This window comes from Mytilus trossulus, chromosome 2 (genome assembly GCF_036588685.1).
Source record: "Mytilus trossulus isolate FHL-02 chromosome 2, PNRI_Mtr1.1.1.hap1, whole genome shotgun sequence".
NCBI lineage: Eukaryota > Metazoa > Mollusca > Bivalvia > Mytilida > Mytilidae > Mytilus > Mytilus trossulus.
This window is the reverse complement of record NC_086374.1, coordinates 37,033,721-37,054,433: the sequence shown is the minus strand read 5'-3', so window position 1 is coordinate 37,054,433 and position 20,713 is coordinate 37,033,721. Positions and strand designations below refer to the sequence as shown.

General features: G+C 32.2%; 1 protein-coding gene across 1 annotated transcript in view; it reads left to right on the top strand.

Moving 5' to 3' along the window:
- The window catches only part of LOC134705750 (plasminogen-like), an 81,091-nt gene extending 60,636 nt beyond the window's left edge, over positions 1-20,455 (top strand). Inside the window, exons 2-6 of the mRNA XM_063564469.1 lie at positions 11,459-11,686; positions 12,295-12,408; positions 14,225-14,452; positions 18,914-19,291; positions 20,138-20,455. Of these exons, the coding sequence (XP_063420539.1) occupies positions 11,459-11,686; positions 12,295-12,408; positions 14,225-14,452; positions 18,914-19,291; positions 20,138-20,400 (1,211 nt within the window). The 3' untranslated portion in view covers positions 20,401-20,455. The remainder of the gene's footprint in view (positions 1-11,458; positions 11,687-12,294; positions 12,409-14,224; positions 14,453-18,913; positions 19,292-20,137) is intronic.
- The last annotated feature ends 258 nt before the right edge of the window (positions 20,456-20,713 follow it).

The following is a 20,713-nucleotide window of genomic DNA, read 5'->3' as shown; positions in this document are numbered from 1 at the left end:
CATGTTTCTGTCTCTTTTCTTCCATTGTACGGGTTTTTTTTAATTTGTTGTTATATGACAAATTATCTCGTCAACTTCATTTGTTGTTATATGACAAATTATCTCGTCAAATTCATATTTGATGTATTATATTCAGATGCTTATTCTTATAATTTGAAAGATATTGATTGAAGACAATTGATTTTTATATTGTTTGTCTTCTAAATCTCTTCACTTATTTTAAAGGTCCGTTGATTTCATTTTTTTAACAAGTAGATTAGTTTAGGGTTGAAATTTAAATATCCCATTGTGTTGGGGTTAAACTCGTAGAAATGGGCTTCATCATTAGTTTATCAATTTCGATTTGTAGCGGATTTGAAAAAAAACAATTCAATACTTTTATGACATGCTTTGAAAATGTTATACCCAACAATAAATTATGCATGCTGTTTGAAATTGAAATACTTGTTACTACCCTTGTCAATTTCCAATTTATTTTTTTAAAGAAAGATCGGAGTATACCCTTTTTATCTTTTTGACGATAGATGAAAAATCGGATATTTTCAACAAACATATTAAGTTTAAAGTACTTATATCAATTTTGTCGTAGCGTTTCCTATTTCAATATACACTGGATATTGTTTTTAAAAGTACATTTCTTTTGACAGTTTCAAACCGTTATGTTTGCTTTAATGATTTTGGTTTGATGCAGACATTTTGTTGTTGGTTTACTGTTACAAGAAAGAAAAAAATTAATGTAGTGCATACATATAAGAAGACGAGGCATATGTGCCAATGAGACTACTCTCCATTTAAGTCACAGTCTGTAAAGATAAATGTCAAACATAGTTTGCATTCCACAAGGAGTCTTAGTTCACGCCAAGTACAAGCTTTAATGAGTCCAAAAAATGACTTGTGTAAAACCATTCAAACAGGAAAACCAACGGCCTAATAAAATTAACGGTACCAATTTTCTTGCACCAGATGCGCATTTCGACAATACATGTATCTTCAGTGATGCTCTAATCTATATAAAAAAAAATACGAGGAACAAGAACACAAGTATGAACCACATTAACCGCTGAACAACAGGTTCCAGACTAAGACAAATTCATGCAGCGGGTTGAAATATTTTAACTGGCGCAAACCTTCACGATTAGGTGAACCAATTGTGTAGCATCACAAAAAAAAACACTATAAAATATCAATTGTAATTGCTTTATTCAATCAAAAGACATATTAGTAACAAAAAGAAGTGAATATACACTGAACGAATAAAAAAGATCTACTGCACAAGGCAAATACAAAATTTCTGTGGAAAAAAAGATTGTTTCAAAGACAAATTGAGGAATTACAAAACCCTACATTTGTGCGACATAACACAATTATTTCCGACTTACGGTGGTTTCAGAAAAGTTGCGGCTTAATGAAGTATGTATAATAAACTTCACTTTTTTTTTACATAAATAAGGCCGTTAGTTTTCTCGCTTGAATTGTTTTCATGTCAAATCGGGGCCTTTTATAGCTGAATATATGCGGTATGGGCTTTGCTCATTCTTGAAGGCCGTACGGTGACCTTTAGTTGTTAATGTTTGTGACATTTTGGTCTTTTGTGGATAGTTGTCTCATTGGCAATCATACCCCATCTTCTTTTTTATATATGTATAATAAACTCATCATAGATACCAAGATTAAAATCTTATATTTACGCCTGACGCGCGTTTCGTCTACAAAAGACTCATCAGTGACGCTCGGATCCAAAAAGGTTAAAAGGTCAAATAAAATACGAACTGTTATTGAATGAATGAATGCATTTTTATTGCATAAGAAACAGCATTGCTTTAGCAAAATACAAGGTATATTTTTTAGACATAATGTATAGTGTCCTGGGAAATCGTGTCCACATGGGCAACTTTTTATAGTTTTATAGAATGTAGGTATTCAATAATGTCCATAACCATGAAACATTGTCCCCTAAGTGGACAAATTTTTATAGCAATAACTATGAAATAGTGTCCATTTGGCTATAAAATATTATGAAATCGTGGACATTTTTTCATGGGGGACATTATTAAATCCTACTAATTGTTATCAAATTGTGTCATCCAAGGGAAGTGATACATAGGTCATTCTAATGTTTTGATATGCCTAAACTTTAATAGAATAAGAAATCGTAGAAATAGATCAATACAAACAAACAAACAAATAATGGAAGGAAAGGAATACAGACAAATTTATAGCTATTTAAGTTATAAGAAATATCCAGATAATGCAGATGGAAATGAAAGAAGATCAATTAGAAGGAAATATGTAAAGCTTAAAATAAAATTTGAAGAACTATTCTATATGTACCATAACAAAAAGGCAAAAGAAAATGTTGAAAAACTAGTGATCCACTGCGACAAGCTAAATACCGTATTATTCAAATGAAAGTGGATGTCATCTTGGTGTTAACAAGACAGTAACACAATTACTTATACATATTACATTCATAACATTGTTGAACACGTAAAGAAATATATAAGAACATGAAAAACGCCAAAAATAGAACAAGAAAGCCAAGACAGTAGTCAAAGAGCTATTGCCAGTGCCTTGCGGAAAGAGAATATGGGGGAAAATAGAGATTAATCTAATTGAGTTATTCATAAACAAGGAAAAACTTCCGATATCAACTAATTGCTGTAGGTAAGAATATTTATTGTTAAGATATGCAAATACACTACAACAATTATTATTCTGTCTGTAACGTATGAATATTGTTATTTTTTTTAAAATAAAAAATGAAACGTATTAAAGAAACCATTTTTGTAACAAGTCACGTTTATTGACTGGTTAAAATGTGATTCAGATGTGCCCTATCATGATAATGATCATGTACTGGTTAAAATGTGATGCAGATGTGCCCTTTCATGATAATGATCATGTATATTAAATGTCTGTAAAATTGTTTAAAAATTGCGAAATGATCTTTATTCATTAATTAACAGCTTACGTTATTGTAAATGTTTTGGTACTAAACATATACATTTCGTTTTTGCAGATTTGTTACATCTGTCTAAATGGTCAGAAGCATTTCCCCTGTACAGAAAATTGGCAAAGGAAGTTGCTGAGAAATATCAGAAACAATTTATAGTTACGGAGCACCAGATTTAATCATTTCTGACTGCGGAGGACCTTGTGGCGAATACTCAGATCATATGGAATTCCAAAAGAAATAATTGAGCTCATTAAAAGTTTCTACAACAATTTCACTTGCAGTGTAGGGCAAAGCAACATCTGGTTTGAGGTAAAAACAGGAGTTAGGCAAGGCTGTGTGATGTCTTCCCTTCTTTTCAATGTCGTCATTGACTGGGTAATGAGAAAAACAACGGAAGATGCTCCAAGAGGAATAAGATGGAACCTTTCAGCAACATTAGAAGATCTTGATTTTGCTGATGATCTTGCTCTTTTATCTCATACCCACCACCATTTACAAGAGAAGACAAACCGCCTTAACACGTTTGCTAGTCAAGTTGGACTTACATCAGCCAAACCAAAACTGAAGTCATGAAGCTTAACATCAATAACCCAACTCCTATCCTAGTAGATGGAAAAGATTTCCCCATCACAGAATTATTTACATACCTAGGAAGTACAATAAGAAACGATGGAGGTGCAGGAAATGACATAATGAACAGATTGAACAAAGCCAGGAATATATTTAGATCACTTAACAATGTATGGAAATCATCCCAGTATAGTAAGAAGACCAAACTAAAACTGTACCAGAATTGTGTACTATCTACTCTGTTATATGGATCAGCATGCTGGAGGATGACAGAGGTCGATCTAAACAAACTGTCGGTTTTCCATACCAAAAGCTTAAGAAGAATCCTGCGCATTTTCTGGCATAGCATGGGTACAATATTAGTGAGAAGGCGTTGGAAATGGATTGGACATGTCATCAGAAGAGATAGTAATTCCATCACTAGAACAGCATTACATTGAACTCCAGAAGGAAGGCGTAAGCGAGGAAGACCAAAAAACACATGGAGGCGTACTGTAGAAGGAGAACTGAAGACCATGAACAAAACATGGGGAACAGTAGAAAAGATGGCCAAAGACAGACAGAAATGGAGAACCTTTGTTGCTGCCCTACATGCCGATGGCATACCGGGCAGTAAGTAAGTAAGTAAGACTGCGGAGGAGAAGTCAATTCGAAAATAACATCAGAATTTATAAAGAATTATGGGGTAAGGCATATAACTTCATCGCACCTCCACCAACAAGCCAACTGGTAAGTTGAAAATTTCAACCAGACTATAAAATCAAAGATTAATAAAGTTGTAGTAGATAACGGGTCAGATTGGAATGTGAGAATAGGAAAAGTGTTGTTTGCGTTTTGGACATCTATGCAAAAAAGCTCTAAATATACTCCTTTTGAAGCCATGTTCATACGCGAGCCAATAGGACCCATTGAAGCTGATATACAAATGTAGGTTCTGTTTCAGCAGCTCCAGAAGAGGGTTTGTCAATAGAAATTGTAGAAGAACTTTCTAGAAGAAGAAAATAGAACATGATATTACTACAAACATCGATAATGCTCAACAACAACAAAAGGAGTATTATGATTAAACGACATAACATAGATAATAGTTTGTTTAAGGTCAATAACAAGGTACTTTTGAAGAGTTTTCCTCGTAAACCTTGGATGTGAACTGTGGAACAACTAAGATGCAAAGGACCATGGGCCATGTATGATTAAGAAATGTTGTGGAAAAGGAAACTTCCTACTGACAAAAGAATTGGGTCCTTACAATCAGAAGTCGTTAAAAGTTTGGAATGAGTCACATTGTACCACTATTAATACGTGTAATACACTTGATGGCAATAATGAAGTGGATGAAAATAATAATAATGAAAACTGGCCACGAGATAATGGAGAGGAATCTTATAGTAGCATTATAAATGAAAGCAATCATGGAAGTGGTACAAAAAGAATGTCTGTTGATGCCGTTATTCAAACTGAAAATAATTAAAATTCTGATCGTTTCACTTTTTGGATGCACCACTACGTAAAATGTTTCTTCCCAATGTTATTCATGAACCAGATGCTGAAATTGAGGTGATAGAGAAAGATATTCAAATTTAGCAGTCCACAAAGCGTAAAAGAAAAACAAAATGGATTCAAAACAGTACATATGAACATTTTTAATGATTATGTTTGGAAATCATTTATTAATTGTTCGACATGACAGATGCCTCTGCTGGTGGACTATTAGTCCCCGAGGGTATCACCAGCCCAGTAGCCAGTACTTCGGTACTGGCATGAAAATACGGATGTTTTTGTGTTATTAAAATTTGCTGTTACAAAATATTAGAAATTATTATGAATTATATAAGGAATGTATCTCCCTCATGCAAAGCTCTGATTCCTTTCACGGATTTGACTATACTTTTTGGACATTTTGGATTATAGCTTTTCATCTTTTATATAAGCTTTGGATTTCAAATATTTTGGTCACGAGCATCACTGAAGAGACATGTATTGTCGAAATGCGCATCTGGTGCAAGAAAATTGGTACCGTTAATTTTATTACTACCACTGGGTCGATGCCTCTGCTGGTGGACTATTAGTCCCCGAGGGTATTACCAGCCCAGTAGCCAGTACTTCGGTACTGGCATGAAAATACGGATGTTTTTGTGTTATTAAAATTTGTTGTTACAAAATATTAGAAATTATTATAAATTATATAAGGAATGCATCTCCCTCATGCAAAGCTCTGATTCCTTTCACGGATTTGACTATACTTTTTGGACATTTTGGATTATAGCTCTTCATCTTTTATATAAGCTTTGGATTTCAAATATTTTGGCCACGAGCATCACTGAAGAGACATGTATTGTCGAAATGCGCATCTGGTGCAAGAAAATTGGTACCGTTAATTTTATTACTACCACTGGGTCGATGCCTCTGCTGGTGGACTATTAGTCCCCGAGGGTATCACCAGCCCAGTAGCCAGTACTTCGGTACTGGCATGAAAATACGGATGTTTTTGTGTTATTAAAATTTGCTGTTACAAAATATTAGAAATTATTATAAATTATATAAGGAATGTATCTCCCTCATGCAAAGCTCTGAATCCTTTCACGGATTTGACTATACTTTTTGGACATTTTGGATTATAGCTCTTCATCTTTTAAATAAGCTTTGGATTTCAAATATTTTGGCCACGAGCATCACTGAAGAGACATGTATTGTCGAAATGCGCATCTGGTGCAAGAAAATTGGTACCGTTAATTTTATTAGAGACATATCAAATATATTTGTTTACTGCATCTGTTTATTATTTCATTTAAGAAGATCAGGATGGAACAAGTGCCAATGAGATAACTTAAGTATTCCTGTCAAAGTAACAATGCTTTGAAAGTAAGCAAGTATAGATTAAAAAAAATCATCCAGTTATAACTTAGCAATGGATATTTTTTGATACTCTAATCATATCAAAAAGTGTTCAGGCGGACATAATATCCTGTGAAAAAATGTGCTGGTGGACATAATATCCTGTGGAAAGATGTGCAGGTGGACATTTTATCACAGAAGCATAGTATTCAATTATGTCAATCTTCGTGGACTTTTTTTCAAGCTTAAGAACAGTTTTTCGTAGAAATGTGTGTCATTGACACTTTTAAATAAGTAAACATTGTCCATGGACCGTTTTTACTATGAAATAATGTCCGATGGACACTATTCCATGGGGGACATTAAATCCTACATATACATATATGAAAATTTAATAATGCAGAAATAACTTATAAAATGTGTACAACATATTAACTGATAATTTGCTATCTTTGTTTCCATACAGCTTTAAGATAATTATATAGTTTCTTAGTTAAGCTTTTTAATCCAGCTTGTAACAGAAAAATTAGCTTTCGTGTATTTATTTGGCCATGAATAATAATACTTTGGAAACAAAACACATATCATTGTTCTATATACAGGACAAATCAACACAAACGTTATTAAATCTTATCTTCTTTATCGCAAGTATCTGAATTAAATATGGTTCCATCTTAAATTAGTAATGCCATACAGATCTTCTTACATGCATGTTAATCTTAAACTGATTCAATATATATCTGGACAGTTCATGAAAGAATGTTTCCTTAAATACAGACAAAAATCAAATACAGTTCAGCGTTTTCACGACGTGGACATCAAAAAGTTTTAAATTGTATTGTCAATTAAAAACGCATATTAAATACAAGCAGAATAATTAAGTTAAATTTGGTTCAAATGATTGTAATAATTATAAAGATTTAGTAGTAATGGGAACATGTCATTAGACGTACTACTGTAAATCGTTTGGTATATTTTCAACCTGAAGTCAAGCAAAAATACACATCATATCATTTCAGAGGAAGTCAAACGATTGTCCCTTCATTTGAGTTGGAAGGTGTTAAAACTCATTGATCAATTAACAGCCTTTGTATCATCATGTGCTTCATTTTGTCAATCGATACATAGTATAAAGTTAAATCACAAACATACTTAACTCCGAGGAAAATTCAATCGGGAAATCCCTAATCAAAAGACAAAATCAAATGACAAAACACATCAAACGAATGGACAACAACTGTCATATTCCTGACTTAGTACAGGCATTTTGAAATGTAGAAAATAGTTGATTGAACCTGATTTCATAGCTCTAAACTTCTCGCTTGTATGGCAGTCAAATCAAATTCCGTTTTATGTATAACGATGCGTGAACAAAACATACATAATAAAAAAATAGTCAAAATATGGGTACAGCAGTCATCACTGTGTTACAATCTCAATACAAACAATCATTTACCAAAAAAAGCCTCCATTTAGTATTGGACACCGGAAAACTGACGATGCTTTGAAAGCATTTGGATGGTGATGACTTCAGATAGCTTTTTGTAAAGAAAGAAAGTTTTTATGTAAGTTGAGCAGTCGTGCAGAACATTTTCTCACTTCCCAATCACAGCGGTTCTTATAATCTTCTTTCCTAAAATTTAACAAGTCTATGACGCCATTTTTTAGCATGATGTTCAAACTATTTCAAAACATTTAACATACTTAAAACCGCATTGTGATTTCAACAGCAACTTTATTAGAGGAGGACGATCCAAAAAGGACGTCACAGAAATCGGAATGAGCAAAGTATTCATTTATCTAAATAATACACAAAGCAAAAATCACCATTTATAATTCTATTTCTTTGGTTTATTGTCTTTCGAATAATATGTAATTCATGGTCATTTATGGGTTGCATCTGTGCAGCATGGGTTTCTCTTTTATGAAGTAAATGGAAATGGCGAAATAATTTAATTTATCTTTCAGCCTTTTTAAGGATTGAACACCTACTGTTAAAATGCCAATGAAATTTGAATACTTTTAGTATTTTTTTTGTAAACACACTTATTTTTTAATCTTTATTTTGATTTCTCTCAAATAGTTATCATTATATGTTTAATCATTTTGAAATATATCTATTGCCAACTATTTGTTTTAATAAATCAGTAAATTGGGTTGATTAAAGGGGCACTAGGTACGAGATACATAAAAAACTAAAGTAATATTTTTTTTGTTCAATCAATAATGAAAGTGAAATAGTGAAAAATAATTCGCTTTTAGCAGCCAAATTGGTTCAATTTTTTCAAATTAAGCGAAGAAACATTGATAATTACTCATTCACTTGCAAGTGACGAAGTCGACCTCATTAACTCCGTATTCATGTGAACTTCAATTTAACCCCTTGCTAGAGATTTACAACGCATATATTGTACGTGTACTGGTTATTTAAAGAAAAAGAATGTCAACAATGAAAGTGAAACTACGGTAAATCATTTGAATACTGATTCGATCAATATAAAACCATGAGAAACATATATGTTTAATCTATCAAACAAACTCAAACAGACCTAAAAAAAACAAAACAATTGCACGTGCTGGTTTAATCTATTCATATCTTTATTCATGTTAACATCGCTTATATGGTCATCTGAGGTCAAATCGATAGTTAATTAGATGGAGTCTAGACTTAATTACACACGAAACGAACCTACATATTATCTATCCCATGCTCTGTTAACTGTTTATTTTAGACTTTTGGTAGTTTGAATAAATGTTTTTCATTATTATGAATCAAATATGAGAATTTGAGTCAAATCGGTGACCACGAATTTGATAGCTAGTGTCCATTTAATGAACTTGAATATGTCTTTTATATAAAATGACTTTGACAATCAGATTTTGATAAATAGAGCAAAATCCAAAAAGTTTGATTTAATAGTAGAACTAACTACTTCTACATATTTGCAAATTTTATTTTTAAAGTATTTCAAAATGCTGCGCTTATTCAAGAGTCTTATTTTCTTAAAATTAACAGAATATAGTAGAAAACTTTATTTTGATTCGGCATATAGACCAGTCAAACTTAAACAAATTGCAACAGAAAATGTTTTGGTGATAATCTATAGCATTATGCCCTTTATTAACACAGAAAAAAGTCCCATAAGATCTAACTTGAGGAAAACTCAAAATCATCATTTTTAATTTCCTATATGGATTGCATGCATATTATATTTTTTCAGCAACTTACCTATCTTAAGAAACTTTAAATCACTAAAAGAAGAATACATGCTTAATTCTTTTGATTAAATTTGTGATTCTTTACCTTGACATGTTGAAAAATTCAATGAATGGTGAACTAATGAATTACGAAATCGAGATTATAGCTTGATTAAAGATATGAAAACACCTTCAGAGTTCTTTGTTATACTCTAAAGACCGCTAAAAAATCAAGAATTAATACATTCTGATGAACAGAATCGGTAAAAATATAATTTTGTATCAATTTTAATTGATATTTCTGCCTTTTTTGCAAGAGTTATCTCCCTTTTCAATGCAAATCTCCATAGGAATTTTAAATGGTGATTTTTTTAGTCTTCCTCAAGCTAGATTTTATGGGACTTTTTTCGGTGTATATTTGGGGTATAATGCTAAAGATTACAACTTTAAAATCTTCTGTTGCAATTACTTTCGGGTTAGGGTCAAATGTATGCTAGATTGACTGGACTAATAGCATAAAACATACAAACATAATATCTGATTAGTTATTTACCGAATGTAGAAACGTATACAAAACGAATAATTCAATGCATGGAGCACATATAAAATATACAACAAAATATTAAAAGACAAGAAAAATACTTATTTCATGCTATCGTATATGAAAATTTAAAAAACAATTATTTAAACATTTTTAAATAAATATAGTATAAATGTTTAACAACACAATCATCAGCAGAGCAAGTAGACAGTGCATCTATCGGTCACCCGACAACGAGTCAGCAGCAGTAAAAAAAGATTTGAAATAATCGGAAAAAAGGCAACAATTTTAGGCTAAAAACTTCAGTGAATAAATAAATATGGAAAGCAGTATGATAACAAACAATTCATTAAAAAATGAGGTCAAAGCTGACAGTATGACAGCGAAGACTGGTTTATCAATTCCATTCATTACACATAGAGTTGGAATCATTTTAAGGTTGAATCATATTCTTAAATTGAGAAAAAATGGTCTGGAATACTGTTCCACAGTGTAGCTGCAGCATGCCGAAATATTTACACGAGTTTATTTAAACCATAAGTAGTTGTTTCACCAGGAGAAGATACTGAAATACCTTTCTATACTAGTAACTAGTATGTAAACAACATTTGACTGGTAGTCAAGGGAAATTCCCAACAGTTTAAACCACTGTGTCAGTTTCGCATAATAATTCAGAATTTTGCAAATGCATTGATTGGCTATTCCCAAAAGTCTTTTTGCCTACTGCTTTTACCTGAATTTGTCAGGATTTGTTTATAATTTAAACTTTTGAAAACAGTCAATCAATTGTTTTGATTAATAAACTAATGTAGATAATAGCTTGTCAAAATCGGGACTACAGAACGGTAATTTGTTGTCATCTGTGTAGTTATACAATGACCTCACCTATATGGAAAAAATCATTTATAAAAACGTAAAACAAAAGAGGTCCAAGAACAGAACCCTGTGAAAAACCTTTCTGGATGTAAGCCCGACTACTTAGAATGTTCAAACTTTTAAATGTTGTTCCTGAGGAAGGACAATCGCTTACAAAGTGGGACGAAGGATACTACAGGGACATTTAAATTCATGGATCGAAATTAGCGTTGACAACGGCATGGATAAAAACAGAAAAAGAACAAAAGACAAACAACAGTTTACTATTATTAACATTGAAAACTAACGACTAAGCAACACGAACATCATAATGTTTATAATGCATTTCCATTTGCAAAGTGCTTTAAACCAGTAATTTTTGCCGATATCCGAAGATTTATATCGAACCTTTTTTTAAATTTAATCCAGCGGATATGATTAAGATTAGGTAGTGTTCTTAAAAACAATATATGTATTGAATTATCTATAATATGTTTTTACAGATTGCAAGGTAGATCAGTATGGCGAAAGCTACGAGGGTCAAATTAATACAACAATTTCTGGACGTACCTGTCAAAGCTGGAAACTACAAAGTCCCCATACGCACGAACGCGATCCCTTCGATCATAATTATTGTAGAAACCCATCAAAGGATTATCCAGGACCATGGTGTTACACAACAGACACTCGTGTTCGAACGGAGTACTGCCCTGTCTACTTGTGTGGAACAAGTAAGTATGGTGTCCTTAAATGTACATTAGCTATAAATTGATGAAAATAAAATAGAAATGGAATTTTGTTTCTTTTAAACATTCACAAAACCGAAATTATCTACTGAAATAATATTTCGCTATTTTCAGTCATTTGTTTTCATTTGTTTAGGCCTTAAAACTTTCCAACCAGCACAGGTAAATCTGTACACATCTAGTAGTTTTTGGGGTGAAAATACGGTCATATTTGTCCCTTTGTTATGATCAACCTTAACACAAAGGTAAATAAAATTAGACACGCAGGCATATGCAATCGTACAATGCCGATTAATTAAGAATTATTGTTTAATATAAATATAAAGTTATATGATCTTCGGCGGTCACCTCGAGGGACGATTAGATGACGTCCAATCTTAAACATGTACGAAATGCAACATGTGCATTATTTGATTGTTTTGTATGCTTTTATCAAATATGAGAATTTCCCTCAGATCATGACTTTAACGACTAATGCTCTCTTAACTCTTAAAATCATAATAATTTGTCTCTCTTGCACAACACTAAGTGAGCCATTTCAGATCTACAATGACTGTTCACTAATAATATTTGTATATGTTTACATATTGAAGATTGCAGTAAGGGATTTTTCCGTTGTAAAGATGGGAAATGTATAATAGATTATTGGCAATGTAATGGAATTGCTGATTGTGCTGAAGCTGAAGATGAAAGTTTGTGTGATCAAAGTAAGTGCTTCTCCTTTAGAAGTTTTATGATTTTTTTATTTCTACGAAATTATCGAAAATTCAAATAACTTTCCCTTGAATACATTCCTCTATTTAACACGCATTATTAATTTCGATCGTTATTTAAAACATGCTCAATTGAAAGACTTAAAAGACAAAGCATTTTCTACATAAACAGGCATCGTAAATCCAAATAATCTTATTTTACGTATTGAAAAATCTTCCAAAAATTTGCAGATGACAATTTCATCAAAATGCTGTCAATCGATAACATATTCGTTGAGTTGTGTGAATTGATATTACACCACAGACAGTCGGTATTCAAATGAGTATTTATTGTGGATAAACTCATCATAGATACCAGGACTAAATTTTGTATATGCGCCATACGCGCGTTTCGCCTACAAAAGACTTATCAGTGACGCTCGAATCCAAAAAAGTTAAAAAGGCCAAATAAAGTACGAAGTTGAAAAGCATTAAGGACCAAAATTCCTAAAAGTTTTGCCAAATACAGCTAAGGTAATCTATGCCCGAGGTAGACAAGCCTCTTCGTAAGTATTTAAAAAATCAAAATTTTGTAAACAGTTAATTTATAAATATAACCATATCAATGACAATTCATGTCATCACAAAGGTGCTGCCTGGTGATACCCTCTGGGAAATAAATCTCCCCTACAAGACGACTTGGTTTGTCCTCGTATTTAGAAAATTCATATAATCCCTTATCAAACACAAAACGGAGAAATGTCATGTTGAAAACTTCTTATATTTCACTTTCAAATATAAACATTGTCTTGTCCCAAATAATTCAAATTTAATAAGCGCTTGCAACTCATATAACCTAATGTGATGTTTATCATGGGGGCGAAACATGTATAGCAGAAAAACGCTAACGTTGGCGACGCACCTGTTCTCTATATGCATGTTTATTAAAAAATTAAACGTTCGTACAATCGTCTGCTGTGGAATACTGTTGCATCTTATCAAGGTAGTACATTGAACTACAGGGAGACAAAGCTTCAGCTGGACGTTTTAATCACGTGCTATTATTAAAAAGGAAATATTAGGGTTCAAAATTAATGTTTTTTATACTGCTATATATCCTATTAGTATTTTCTGATAAAGTGCGTGATTCAAGATTCTGAACTTTAATTATTGCCATAGACTCAAAGTAAATATTTTTTCAAAATTTTATGAAAATTAAACTAGCTAAATTTATTTTAGTCAATATTTTTGGTACCACCTTAATAAAGTGATTTTTTGTAGAAAGAACCAATGTCAAAAGTGTATTTAATATAGATTAGTTCAAATAGTTTAGGGACCAGTTTTTACACAATTTTAATTTGCCTTTCATTTGTTCTCCTTTGCACACATCCGTCGTCCAGTTAAGAAAAGACTCTTTAGTTTCTTGAGGGCAAACAAACATATCGTATTTCGTCTGAGGTTTAAGTGTCAAGACATGTCTAGAAATGAATTAATAACAAGTGGAGCTGGTTCAATCATAACTTTAGTTCTAGGTGCCGTACTATGTTATCTACATTAAATGACTATGTCCATATTACTCAATCATGGATCATTAAATAATCTAAAATTTCATTGAGGTATATGCATCGAGGCGACAACAGACAAATCGATTAATTATAAAGAAAGGGATGTCTTTGGATCACAACTAAAATATCTTTATTTTAATGGTCATAATGAACAGAATTTACTTGAAATAAAAAAAAGGAACGGAAACAAAATGAGTCTTAGTAACAGTGTATATTTCTGTGTGGTTAATTAACATCATAGATAATAATGAAATTTATTATTATAGTGCCAGAGTGCCTAGAAGATGGAAACAGTGTTTTGTACAGAGGTAAAAGAAACGTTACAGCTTCTGGAATTCCATGCCAGTATTGGTCGTCAACATCCCCACATTCTCACACCTACCAGTTCAATGCTGAAAACTATTGTAGAAATTCAGATAGAACAACTTTACAAGCTTGGTGTTACACTCAAGATGTATCTGTTCGATGGGAATACTGTGATATACCTGTTTGTCGTAAGAGAATCTACTCGAATTTTCAGATACAATCATCGTTGATAAAAAAAAATGATATTCATGACATCCAGTTTGAGTATCAATAAGGATTATTTACTATTTATTATTATATCTTTTTTTCGCGAATTTAGATTAAATGCAAATTATGCAGATACTAAGTATACGATTCAAACATGTAGCTAACATCAAATTAATACGTTCAGAAAATTACAAAAAGTACTAGTAGTATCAAAAATAAGTCTAATTCAAACTGTTTAATTGTTTTAGCTGGCTCTTCCATAGAACTACGGGGCGCCGAATGGGACTCTTGTGGTTTTGTACAAAATTCAATTCTGTCATAACAAAATCATTTTTGTCTTACAAAACTATGTGCTACAGACTTGTTTTGTGAGAACTTCAATTTTGTGATGACAAAATTCATTTGTGTAGACAAAATTCATTTTTGTCATGACAAAATTAATTTTTGTAGACAAAATTCATATTTGTCATGACAAAAGTCAATTTTGTCTTAAAGGTATGCAAATATAAACATATTTGCATACAGAATTGACTTTTGTTACCTGATATGGAAATTAAATCACAAAAGTCAATTGTGTACGGTAAGATTCGATTTTGTGAGACAAAATTGACTTTTGTGAGACAAAATTGACTTTTGTGAGACAAAATTGACTTTTGTGAGACAAAATTGACTTTTGTGAGACAAAATTGACTTTTGTGAGACAAAATTCAATTTTGTCATTTTTGTTGAGACAAAATTCAATTTTGTCATTTTTGTTGAGACAAAATTCAATTTTGTCATTTTTGTTGAGACAAAAGTCAATTTTGTTAATTTTGTTGAGACAAAAGTCAATTTTGTAAATTTTGTTGAGACAAAAGTCAATTTTGTTAATTTTGTTGAGACAAAAGTCAATTTTGTCAATTTTGTTGAGACAAAAGTCAATTTTGTGACGACAAAATTCATTTTTGTGATGACAAAATTGACTTTCGTGAGACAAAATTGACTTTCGTGAGACAAAAATCAATTTTGTTGAGACAAAATTCAATTTTGTTAATTTTGTTGAGACAAAATTCAATTTTGTTAATTTTGTTGAGACAAAATTCAATTTTGTTAATTTTGTTGAGACAAAATTCAATTTTGTCAATTTTGTTGAGACAAAATTCAATTTTGTTAATTTTGTTGAGACAAAATTCAATTTTGTCAATTTTGTTGAGACAAAATTCAATTTTGTCAATTTTGTTGAGACAAAAGTCAATTTTGTCAATTTTGTCTCACAAAAGTCAATTTTGTGTAACAAAAGTCAATTTTGTGTAACAAAAGTCAATTTTGTGTAACAAAAGTAATTTTTGTGTAACAAAAGTCAATTTTGTGTAACAAAAGTCGATTTTGTATGCAAATTAGTTCACAGAAACCAAACTAAACTAATTTAAATACAAAATTGACTTTTGTCGCTCAATTTTCAAATTAGGTAACAAAAGTCAAGTCTGTGTAACAAAAATGAATTTTGTCATGACAAAAGTGACTTTTGTCCGCTGATAGATAATTTTGTATGACAAAATTTCAAATTTGTAGTATGATACAAATTTTGTTAAACTGAACTCATTTTTGTTGAACAAAAGTCACTTTTGTCCGTACAAAATTGAATTTTGAGTACAAAACCACAAGAGTCCCATTCGGCGCCCCGTAAGAACTATATGCGCTATTACTATCACTCTGCTTCCGTCGTCTGTTCCTCGTTATAAACAATTTCCTTTGTCATCAGATTTTTTGAAACCACCATGTCAAGTTAATTCTTTGTTATCGCTACGATATATGCTACAAGTGTCTGCAACAAGCGAATTCATTTAGAAACACCTTCAAAAAGACGAATGGCAGTCTGCTTTATTGTGCTTCTTTGTCATATTGGTTAGTTTTAATAGTTATTAAGATTATAACACCATGTTGACTGCTGTACTCCTATTTTTGACAGTTTTACATATTAACATGTTAATATAAAAAAGATGATGTGGTATGATTGCCAATGAGACAGCTATCAACAAAAGACCAAAACGAAAAAGACATTAACAACTCTAGGTCGCCGTACGGCCTTCAAATATGAGCAAAGCCCATACCGCATAGTCAGCTATAAATGGCCCCGATATGACAATGTAAATCAATTCAAAAGTCTGTTTGTTTTGTTCACAGATTGTTGTCAACATTATAGATTTTGTGTTTGCAACTAACACACAAGTGACAGGTTTCGCTAGCTATAAAACCAGTTTAAATCCACCGTTTTTTACATAAGGCATTGTATGTACTAATTCATGAATATGACAATTGTTCTCTATTCGTTTGATGGGTTTGAGCATTTGGTTTTGCCAATTGATTACGGAATTTTTAGCTACCGCTTTACAAGCAAAACCTAAACAATGAAAGTCCCAACTACGTATTGGCTTCCGAAGCTTCACAAAACACCTTAAAAGTATAGGTTTACTCCGTCTTCAAGCCATTCTTCCACTTCTAAATTATCTATGCTTCTTACCAGTACACTTGGTACAATCAAAACCCTGATAATCAATTTTTCAAATGAGGCCTTCGAAAAAAGTGGAATTAATTACTTTTGGAGTGTCAAAAACTCGTTGGTAGTACTTATTAAATTGCATGCTTATATTGGTGATTTTGAATCTGTTCAAAGTTTTGATTTTTCTACCCTATATACAACATTGCCTCACATTCTCATTAAGAAAGTTTCACACACCTAATTAAATGGGCATTTAAAAAGTCATTTTTTAGTAGCAATAAACAAACAAAAACTATGTCAATTGGACATGCTTTGATACTATATCTGCCTTTGAATTTTTACTAGATAAGATTTTTGTTCGCTTTGGAGATTCGCTCGTGTATGTAACAATGTTTTAGATTTTAACGAGAGAAATTCATGTTTTACTGAACAATTATTACACCAAGGTTTTCGATACACAAAGTAGTCAAAACATTTACTAAATTTTATCATCGGTATAAGGACATCATTCGTAAATATAGCTCAACATGCAGACTTCTTATACGTTCAGGTATTTCACATCCAATATTTTATGGAAATATTCTTTATAAAGCACAAAAATGTTAGTATTCACCTCAGAAGCTAACAAAACCTTTAAATAGACTTATTAAGAAGGGATATTACAATACTGTTGTCAGGTCATTAAAGATTGCATATTTTGCCGTTAATATTGATTCACTTATAGGGTCTTTGCATCGGAACTAAACACATTTATTTAAAAACCAGTTGTTGTCATGATACGGGTTATGTTCTCATATATGTTTTGATGGTATGATACTTAACCCCTCACAGGGAGGATTGTGCCTGATATTCACATGATGAAGACATAATTTTTCAATCAGTTTAATTGAAGTCTGGAGCTGGCATGTCAGTTAACTGCTAGTAGTCTTATGTTATTTATGTATTATTGTCATTTTGTATATTTTCTTTGGTTACATATTCTGACATCAGACTCGGACTTCTTTTGAACTGAATTTTAATGTGCGTATTGTTATGCGTTTACTTTTCTTCATTGGCTAGAGGTATAGGGGGAGGGTTGAGATCTCAGAAACATGTTTAACCCCGCCGTATTTTTGCCCCTGGCCTTTGTTAGTCTTGAATTGTTTTAACTTGTAGTTTCTTGTGTACAATTTGGAGTGTAGTATGGCGCTCATTATCACTGAACTAGTATATATTTGTTCAGGGGCCAGCTGAAGGACGCCTCCGGGTGCGGGAATTTCTCGTTGCATTGAAAACATGTTGGTGAACTTCTGTTGTTGTCTACTCTGTGTTCGGGTTGTTGTCTCTTTGGCACATTCCCCATATCCATTCTCAATTTTATTTCCGTTTATGATTTTCCTCGGATTTCGGAATTTTCGTTATTTCACTTTTTACTTCCATATAATGCTAATTTTTCTTTTCTATTTTATAAATTTATTTTACCCATCTTTGTTTTTGTTCATGGTATCATAAGGTCGTAGATAACATAAAATTTTAATTAACTGAATAAATTTATGCATTGAGGAGTGTCGCATTTGAAGGAGAGTCCTACCACACGATTCAGACGCATACACTATCAAGATGAAATATTATCAATGATATATATGACAAGAGAGAGTTGAAAAACACCAATGGTATATTCTAACTCTTAAGCCGAGGACAAACTGACAATTTACAGAAGACAAACAACACTATACAAAATGCATAATAAAAATAAATTAAGACCTGAGCAATACAAACACTACTTAAAAGCGATAGGGATATAAGGTTCCCGGAAAGGTATGCATATTCTGCTACACATATTGCACCCGTCGTGTTATTCGTGTACACTTATAAAGTCTTTGAGGCTTAACATGCATGCAAATCACCATGGTTATCTGTTGTGATATACATATTTATTCATTATAGTGAAAAATGTTCATGACAACATACTTTATTTTAATAGCTTATGTGACTACTGTGTCACAACCTGAAACCTCTACTGTGTCACAACCTGTAACATCTACTGAGTCAAAACTTGTAACCTCTACCGTGTCACAGCCTGTAACCTCTACTGTGTCGCAACCTGTAACATCTACTGTGTCACAGCCTGTAACCTCTACTGTGTCGCAATCTGTAACATCTACTGTGTCACAACCTGAAATATCTACTGAGTCACAAATTGTAACCTCTACTGTGTCACAACTTGTAACCTCTACGGTGTCACAACCTATAACCTCTGCTGAGAAGACTAGAGTGTTTACAACTATAACAAATGCACAAACATCAATTACGGAACCGTCATCAGAATCCTTTAGATCAACAGAAACAACTACCATTGGAGGTAATATTTGTACTAACTATAATTTTAAAGTTCTAAATAACCGACCATGAAATAGTAGAGTTCATTGTTGAATGCCGTATGTTGACCTATAGTTGTTGATTGCTTTGCCTTTGATCTCTGATGGAGTGTTGTCGCATTTGCAATTATACCACATCTAACACTTTTATATATAAAAAGAAGATGTGGTATGATTGCCAATGTGACAACTGTCCACAAGAGACCACAATGACACAGACATTACAATTTTATAACTTAAAGACGGATATCCTCAACCATGTACTCGTTTTGTTATTGTGTCTTCAACGATTGTGGTTGTTAAAATAACTAAGCAACATGTAAATACCGCATTAAAAGTACAGGAAAAATTGTAGGATTTGATATAGAAAAAGGGAAATTTGCGGGGAGTATTGTAAATGAGAAAACTATCCAGGGGAGTTCAAATGAAGTAGACACAAGCAACTATGATCAGCATACGGTCTTTAACTATTAGAAAACCCCGTACCCCGTACACTCGGTTGTAAGAGGCCGATAGTCTTTGTTTGTTCGTCTTTTAGTACAAAAAAAATATTCAAAGGATAAGAAACAATCCCCAGACTGAGAATATCAAAACAAGAATAGTTATCCTCAATGTTAAATCATAAATATTGTTCAAACAGAAGGTTCGGCAAGTTCATATTTTTGGCTGCTTTAATTCAAATAAACTGCAATCTTTCAGATATGTACGAACAGTCTGACTGATATTATTTTTTTTATGTTATAATTTTATCTTTTGTGTCAAATGTTATGATTGAAAGCATATGTAGGTATTATACTGCCTCAGAAGCATTAATTTTCATTTTATTTCAGGTGCAACCGAGGCAAATTGTACCTGCTTATGCCAGAACTTCTCACAATTCAATTCCACTACACTGGATTTAGAATTAAGATTAGCTGAACTTAATAGAATTCTTCGTGTCGATAAACATTCGACCAAATTGAACAAAAGAATGAAAACCAGCGCGGTAGACAACCGTGTTTCTGCAAAATCTCTTGGTTGTATCAGTGTAACTATTTTGATAGGTGTGGTCTTATTTATTGTATTTCTTGACATATCACCTAAACCATTATAGTGTCAGCACCATCACTCTCATCCTATCTATATTCAATGCAAAAAAAATATTATGTACAATTGTTTTACATGTTATGAAATGCTAGAAGCAACAACCCGGGCCTTGGAAAATATTGATCTGAGTAATTATGAATTCCAAGTTTTTTCCACTGTAAAATATGCCTACTTCTAGAACCAATAAATTTATGTTAACCTATATACTTAAAGTCTTCATCGTTTGTAAAAGAAAGACGAAAGATACCAGAGAGAGAGTCAAACACATAGATAGAAAATAAACTGACAATGCCATGGCTAAAAATAAAAGGATAAACGGA